Source organism: Alexandromys fortis, unplaced genomic scaffold (genome assembly GCF_014885135.2).
Source record: "Alexandromys fortis isolate MF-2015 unplaced genomic scaffold, M_Fortis_MF-2015_v1.1 scaffold_0, whole genome shotgun sequence".
Taxonomy (NCBI): Eukaryota; Metazoa; Chordata; class Mammalia; order Rodentia; family Cricetidae; genus Alexandromys; species Alexandromys fortis.
In genome coordinates, this window is record NW_026067949.1 from 43,626,815 (window position 1) to 43,635,343 (window position 8,529).

The window sequence follows — 8,529 nt, forward strand, 5'->3', positions numbered from 1 at the left end:
CCTATCAGATATCCTGAATATCAGATATTTACAATATGATTCATAACAGTAGCAAAATTACAGTTATGAAATAGCAATGAAATAATTTTAGGGGTGGGGATCACCGGGTCGCAGCATTAGAAAGGCTGAGAATCGCTCTTCTAGAAAAGCAACTAAGAGACCTTCCCATCGGCTAAGGAACCACAGACACAGCAAGGAGAAGGCAGTGCAGTGGGGGAGTGTTTGGAACTCAAAGGACATTGAAGGGGCAGTCCAAATGAAGGCAAGATGAACGGCGCTTGCCAGGCTTTAGCAGGAGCTTCAGGTCAATGAATGCAGTCCGGTATTTCCTTGAAAATTTTTCTCTCTCTCCCCACACGTCCAGGTAGTTGTGGTCCCCTATGCTCATGCTAATTGCCTGACTCACCTGCCGGTGACTCAGGCACTCTCCTTTAAAGCAGCTGTGGGTCCAGAGCAGCGTGAGTGCTCAGGGCGGAAGCCATGGCTCCCGGATTCCACTTCTGGGTCCTGGTCTGCTGGTCAGTGCTAACTATGGCAGAAGGTAAGAGTCTGGGTTTTTATTCACTGTGTGGGGGTTAAATAATTAATGCCATATCGGAAGGCAAATGTGGCTTCCATGATTATACATTTCCATAATTTGGAAATGTTTATATCTGCTATCATCAGCTCATGTGGTTAAATGAAAGGCTGGATTTTCTCATCTGAAGACCTGAATCCAAGTCTCAGCATTGTGATTTGAGACCCTTGTAGCCTCTTTGAGCATTATACATGAATTTCTCATATGTAAACTGACAATATTAATATGCATTATACTGGAGCTGAAGAAAACCATTGAACTATGTGCAAAAGAAAAGAAAGGAGGAAGAGGGAGGGAGAGAGAGAGGGAAAGAGAGAGGGAGAGAGAGAAATTAAGAAATTCTCACATTAAAAGCCTTACACAAATGCTATTATTGTCACATGGTTACCAAGCTAACAATGCCAACCTGGAATTACAGCGCTGTCTGTGAGTTCAGGGCCAGCCTAGTCTACATGGTGAGTTCCAGGATGGACAACCAGAGCTACTTAGTGAAACCATGTCCCCAAACAGGTAAAAATACCATTTGAAATGTGAGATTTGATCTCTGAGCTTACAGTCTAGGTTCTACATCCTCACTCACTTTAGTTTGTTGTGGGACTGACCTCCCAACAGGGTCATCGTGTGTCCCACACTCCCTAGGCCCTTGCCCCTCCATGGCAGCGGCTGCACCTTTCCTGCTTCACATCTGCTTTCTGCAATCCTGCTTCAAGTGGCTGCATTTAAATGTGACCATAAAGATGCATTTGCAAGCTTTCTCAAGACAGTATTATAAGAGAGCAGTTTTCCCCTCTGGCATCTTTGGGTTGTCATGGCAATCCGTACATCACCTACAGCATAAGTGCCATTCCACTTCGAAATGCAGATCTGTATATCTGTAGCACCTTCCCCATCCTCAGAGGCAGGCGCTGTCTTTGTCGTCTCTGCATTTAATTCAGCACCTGACAGGGGCCGCGCTCACAGTGGAACACACTTCACTCACAACACACTGAGCAGGACATCTGCTGGGCTCGAAACCACATCTTTCAAATGAGGGGTTTGAACGAAATAGTCAATCATTCTCTGAGTCTACGAAATGGATTAAGTTACAATTATTATGAGTCAGTTAACCACGGCACTGGTACCTCTTTGTGGTCCAAGTCTGAGATGGCGTGGGAATTCTAAGGCTCCGGCACTTTGTGAGGGAAGAATGGCATACCTAGACATCAAGTCCCAAGCCTGCATCTCTAAAAAGCACTACAGTTCGCTACAAAACAGCTATTGTCTGCCCAGCTAACCACAGACTACAGGTAATTAGAAAAAGATCTTCTCATCGTTACCTTTTTTTTTAAAGTGCTAGGTTTTGGGTACGTTAAAAATTTCATGTCTAGACTGTAATAAGCCCATTTAAAATTGATAGCCAAACTCCAAACAATATTTCGGTGTTTATTATACAATACTATAATTTTAAATATAAATTATTATTGAAGACATTCAAAAACAGGAATTATATACTCACTGAATACCACAAAAACACCGGAAAAAAAAAAAAAACAGCCAAAGTCTGCCTAGCCGTTGGGTGAATACACCAAGTGTTTACTAAAAACACTGTCATCCAGAAGTGTTCCAGGTCCCTAGTGCATCAGCAATGGCCAACAAAATCCTACATTTTATAACTATGTACTTTAGGCCTATCCTCACCTCGATGCACAGATCATGTTAACAAATGGACCTAAGAACTGGAGCTTGTGCTGCTAAAAATCCTTCTACAGCATCCACAGCCATAACAACTGACAGGGATGATTGCCAGCTCACTAAATGTGTACCGTGCGCTGTGCAGCGGGACACATCGAGAACCACGAATATCTTATTTTGGATAATCTCACAAGCCCTTTGAACAGGTCATATTATTCTCTCCATCTTACGAATAAGGAGAGCTCTCAGGGGTGAGGGCGTCCGCCTACAGTCACAATATTAGAAGCAGGACTCAGGGATCCTGCCCCTGGAACGTCACGCTGTCCTGCCTCCCCAGCTGTTTCTAATCAACATTCAACTTCGTGACCTGCTTCGGTCTCATTAGGCTTTCGGGATGCTTAGCTCTGCCGTCCAGTGCTTGTGCTGGTTTGGTAGTGTGTAACGTGTGGGAAATGTGTGTTAATCCTCACACTATCCCTCACGTGTAGAACGTGGGAACTAACTTTACAATTCTAGAGATGGAGATTTCTCTCAGTTGATTCAGTTCTTCCACAGGCGCTGGGGTGGGGCCAGTGGCTATCTCAGAAATGATGACCTCATGGCTCTGGTAAGAGTGATGCTGGTGGGCCAAGTCTGCTAGGAAGTTCTGGCAAGAGGCTGTCACGCTGCCTTCATGCAGGGAAGATGAAGGATCTCCCTAAGGAGATCTAACGTGGGGACTAGATGAGAGCTGTCGGGGAAAGAGGTAGAAAATAGAACTGTAGACATCTGGAACCCAATTTTAAGCCCAGGAATATTAGGCTTTGCAAAGGAGCATTTGTAGAGTGGAGGAGACAGCCACTGCTGTCGAATGTGTACGTAGTTTATGGCCCGCTTTAACAAAAGAACCTAAGAAGTTCATGGTTTTCCTCTCTGAAAAGTGACATTGAATAACTTGGAGAGGTGGATTCTTCGAATCATCCTGGGAGTTTTGAAGGCACTTTGAGGAGAAAAGAAAGATGATGACAGGAAGTGGGCAGAATGAGGTCAAACTAAAGGACAGATGGACAGGGTCAGTGGAGCCTAACATCAGGTTACAGGACGGTTTGACTTTGTAACATGTGACAGATACTCAAACCAACTCCTAGGCTCTTACATTTTATTTTTATTAAGTTTTATTTTATGTAAACGGGTGTTCCACTCACGTGTATGTCTGCATACCACCTGTGTGCCTGGTAGAAGAGGGTTATGGATGGTTATAAGCCACCATGTGTGTACAGGAATCAAACCCGTGTCCCCTGGATAAGTGGCCAGTGCTCTTAACCACAAGTCATCACTTCAGCCAATGTTCTTACATTTTAGAACACTTGTGTTTCTAAGTAGTGACCTGAAGCAGAACATGTCAGATGGGGGGAATGCGAATCAAATAATCCCACACTAGCTCCAAATAGGGTGTACGAAGGTTTTTCACAGATCTCAAGGAGGAAAAAGGAATGGGGTCCAACATCCAGGTATGGCGAGTGGAAAGAACAGGCTGAGTGGGTGCTCCCATGGACTTTTTGGTACCCAAAGGTTATGCCCTACCTTGTCCAGCCTCTCAAAGGCCATTGGCTAAGGAAGTTCCCCATCAGAGACCCAATATAATCACCATGTGATTAGTTTGTTAGGAAAATATCAAAACATACTTATATGGTCTTGTCGACTGCCTCAAGTCAGTGATAGAAGCAAGTTGCACCTTGATCTTGGGCCTTGTGGATTCCCAGAAGAGAACACTAAACTTCTAGACAGCTCAACCTAGGAGAAAATCTGCATGTCATGCTCTAGCACCCAATCATCATGGGATTTAATAAGATGATGGGGCTGGAGAGATGGCTCAGTGGTTAAGCATACTGACTGCTCTTCCAGAGGACCCTGATTCAATTCCCAGCACCCACATGGTGACTCACTGCCATCTGTGATTCCAGGAGTCCTAATTCCTCGATGACTAGCGAATGAGTGTTGAGTGCCCATCCAGGTGCTCAAGACTAACATTTCCAAGGACTATGAATAAAAAAAGGGGACTAAGGACTCTGGTGGCTGGATAAGCACATCCTGGGCAGCCACAAAGCTCACATCAACTGTACCAACAGGGGGAGGATCTAGTTCTTTCTAAATTCATCAGCACTCTCAGTCTCCTGGGGGATGCTCATGTTTCCCCCATTATGTCTGCCCGTCATCTCGTGTCTAGAGAGATGCATTCTAAGCCAAACAACGCTGCACAGCCGAGACCAACTCGACCGGTGACACAGGACGGGAGGAAGTGACACTTGGGTGCATCCAGATTTCTTCTCAAAAATAAGTTGTCTGCCTTTTTTTTTTTTAAGACAAGGTTTCTCTGTATAACAGCTCTGGCTGTCCTTGAACTCATTTTGTAGACCAGGCTGCCCTCCAACTCACAGAGATCCACCTGCCTCTGCTTCCCAAGTGCTAGTATTAAAGGCATGCACCAACACTGCCAGATTTTTCGTTTTAGTTTTTTTTTTTTTTTCTTTTTCGAGACAAGGTTTCTCTATAACTTTGGAGCCTGTCCTGGAACTAGCTCTTGTAGACCAGACTGGCCTCGAACTCACAGAGATCTGCCTGCCTCTGCCTTCCGAGTGCTGGGATCAAAGGCGTGCGCCGCCACCACCACCTGGCTCGGGTTTATTTTCTTAATAGTAAATAAATTCTTTTTTTTTTATTTCGGTGAATTTTCCTTATTTTTTTGTAAGTCATATACAAAAAATAATACCTTCAAATCTTAAAAGAACAACCTTACCACATTTTAAACCAGTATACATATGTTATATGTGTGTATGTTACATATATCCAAATCTACTTAATAACCACCAAGATCAAGGTGTAGAACATGGCCTAAAGAGTTTCTTGGTTAATTCCTCCGTGAAAGCACATGTGTGCTTACCCTCAGCTGGCCTGATTGGTTTTCTAACCATAGCTTCATCTTGCTTACTCTTGAACTTCCTATAAATGGACTCTTACGATGTACACAGTGTTCTGTCCAGTTTCCTTTGTTCAACATAACATGGACTCTCGGTTTCTAGGTATTGGCTGTTCTTCCTCTGTGTTCCTAGAGACTGTTGCCTTGTATGAACACACACGGTTTATTCAGCTCTTCTCCTATTGGTGGGCGTTTGGGTTTTCTAGACTGTGGACATGCTTGAACTAGTATGTTTGGGTAAATATGCATTTATTTCTTTTGGGTCAGTTCCCCAGATGGAAACGTGCATCACTAGGTGTGTCCACGCTTCGTCCCCTTGGACCACTGCCATTCGGTTAGTCACGCTTTCAAATGTCTCCGTGTTGTACTTCACCTCTCTCCCACCTTCACCCTGAGGGATCTAACTTCCTCCACTTCTGCTGCCAGGCCCATTTCCTGACCTACATTTTCATTTCCACAGGACAAGGTGTCGTGACCCCTCCTGGTGGCTCGCCAAACAATGGGAACCCTACAGACTGTCAAATCTTCACACTCACCCCTCCGCCCACAACAGGGAGGCCTACAGTAACAAGGGCCCAACTCAACCCAAGGATGCCCCTGTGGACTTGGACTTATTTTCTGCAAAGGCCTGGCTTCTACCCGAGGCTTCCTAACAGACCTTCTCTCCTTCCAAACTACAACTACGGCTTCCAGTTAAATCGTTTCTACCTGCCACAAGGTAGGCTGATTACTGGGCGGTACCTCGGAGGAGGACGGTTCCAGAGCGGAAGTTCATCTGAGGAAAGCATGGAGAAATGAGAAGCCCAAACACACGGAAGCAAAAGAATCGACGCCTCTGAAAAAGACGGTGAAACTGTTTCTCTCTCCAGTCTAAAATCCCCGCATTAGAAGACTAAGAATCCTCGGTACCATTGACTAGACATTTGTCCACAATGAAGAGATTAACATTTTTGTTAACAAAATCTGACAGTAACTGGATATTCTTATCCCATGGGATATTAACACAAATAAAATCTTTAAATGGGCTGTTCCAATCACTTCTATCTATACTTAGACACCAGCAGTATTAATTGACCCCCTCTTCCATATTAGAGTGGAGGACATTTTAAAGAGAACATGATGAGCCGAATGTAGAAATTAATGCCACTCTTTCATACTCGCTGGGAAACAGAGAATAGGTGGATCCACAAAGTGAACTTTAAAGGAAATTATGAAGCTTAAAGCGAAAGGCCTTCCGGAGAATATGACTCTAGGTCACACTGTAATTGTACGCTGAACTATCAAACTCGAATCATTTGCACAAAACCATCCTAACTTTAACATTAACTAGTGTACTAACTTGATAAACACTTCACTGTTTCTCCTATAATCATCGCATAGACAAATGAGACATCACACAGGTAAAATGAAATACTTCCCTTCAAACTCAACATGGTTCCAATCAAACACTTAGTTTTACAATACCCGGATGTTAGTTAATGCCAACTCAACTGTGGGGACCTTGCACTCTCAGGTGAATGACAAACTCACCTCTGTGTGCCTGACCTCTAGAAAGCCCCACCTCTTGCCTGTGTCACGGGAACCTGGGTTCTGTGCGCGTGGCCAGTGGCTTCCCTGTGTTCTCAAGAACTGTGTGCGAATGATGCCGTCACTGCTGCTGCAAGGGGAAACAAACTATACTACCACAAATGCATGAACTCTGGAAATGGACATCCAGGACAAGGACAGGATCATCACGCCAGCCGCTTCCTCCTTGTCACATGATGAAAGGGGAAACGGAGTGTAAGAGCGGATGTTTCCTCCAAACTTCTAGGCTTAAACCCGATCTGAGTCCTCAAGAAACTCTATTTTGAAATAAACTTCACATGTTCTCTCTGTGTGGAGAAGAGGAAAACCAACCAGAAAAGACCACACTTGGGCAAAGAAAGATGAAGATTTGGATTTCCATCCCATGTCTCTTCCTGGCCCTTCATGGCCACCTATGTGCTTGGCACACTCACAGCCCCCACTGGCTTAAACCAACCCGGGTTTAGATTGGAGCTTTCTTGCTCCAAACATTAGAACTTTTGCAATTAAAACAGTCAACAGTCCTGGGCCTGAGAGATGGCCCAGCAGGCAACGGTACTTGCTACAGAAGCCTGGCGGCTTAAGTTTGATGGCACAGAGCTCACAGGAGGCTGAGGAGGGAACTGGCTGCACTAAGTTGTCTTCGGACCTCTGTGCGGATGCTGTAGCACAGCAACACACGCACTTCCCACACATACAACAGTAACCAATACGAGTTTACAATTGGGCAGTTCTGAAACCTAGTTTCTTTGTTTATTTTATTTATTTATTTATTATGTATACAATGTTCTGCCTGTGTGTGTCCCTGCAGACAGAAGTTGGCACCAGATCTTATTACAGGTGGTTTTGAGCCATGTGGTTGCTGGGAATTGAACTCAGGACCTCTGGAAGAGCAGTCAATGCTCTTAACCACTGAGCCATCTCTCCAGCCCCTTGAAATCTAGTTTCTTACAAGGCCACATCAGGCGGTACGTAAGTCTCCGGTGACACAGCAATGATGGGTGACAGCTACAACGTGTCAACCATTGGGTCTGTTGCTGAAAGCGGGTTAATAGTGTAGAGTTTGACAGAAAGTTCTGCAGCTAACTTGAGGTAAAGCACCATCCCACTCCCTGTGCATGTGTGGTAGGCAGCACACACAATAAAAACATAAGTTTTTGTGACCTAAACATGTTTTCATCATTCCTTCAGTTTCATAAACTTTGCTTTTAAAATATGGTGGCTCCCGGCTAGTTTGTGTGGAGAATGGTCATTCTTTAATGCATCTTTGGCTTTGAGGCAAGAATGAACCAGGTAAGTCTATAAACTTCTAATCCATACAGATAAGCTCAATTTAACCCTAAAACAAACTCAAATTGAAGGACATTTTTAGAACCAGCATCTTCAAAAGTGTTGGCGCCATGAAGGGTGAAGGTTGAAGATGAAAGTGTCGTGTCACTGAGCGCTACAGGTATGTAGCATTGAGTGACCTCGCACGCACTACAGGTACGCAGCATCGAGTCACCGTGCGCTACAGGTACACAGTGTCCCATCCCTGGTAGATCCCGGAGTGGGAAAGCAAGGGAGGGGTGGTCATAAAGGACTCAGATACCTGGAAAGTTCAGAATATGAACAATGCATTTGGCAACAATTATGTCAGAGTTACATTTCTGAATTTGCTAATTCTGTAAGAGAGTATCGTGTTCTTCGTGAGGAGACCCTGGGGCATTTGATGGAGAGTGGGAATGTAATTTCAAGAGTTCAATCTCAGATCATCCAA

At 44.5% G+C, this 8,529-nt stretch overlaps 1 protein-coding gene across 1 annotated transcript; it reads left to right on the forward strand.

Annotated features, from left to right (window-relative positions):
• Positions 1 to 282: 282 nt before the first annotated feature.
• Positions 283 to 7,871, forward strand: Odaph (odontogenesis associated phosphoprotein). The gene is made up of 2 exons (XM_050150158.1): positions 283 to 541; positions 5,665 to 7,871. Exons 1-2 carry the CDS (start codon positions 481 to 483, stop codon positions 6,000 to 6,002), a joined length of 399 nt encoding a protein of 132 aa, XP_050006115.1. The 5' UTR covers positions 283 to 480; the 3' UTR covers positions 6,003 to 7,871.
• The last annotated feature ends 658 nt before the right edge of the window (positions 7,872 to 8,529 follow it).

What these genes read in the sequence shown, in the direction of transcription:
- Odaph (XM_050150158.1), top strand. Translation starts at nt 481, where the DNA reads ATGGCTCCCGGATTCCACTTCTGGGTCCTGGTCTGCTGGTCAGTGCTA. An exon ending in AGTGCTAACTATGGCAGAAG is followed by an intron (nt 542 to 5,664) that starts GTAAGAGTCTGG and finishes TCATTTCCACAG; the next exon opens with GACAAGGTGTCGTGACCCCT.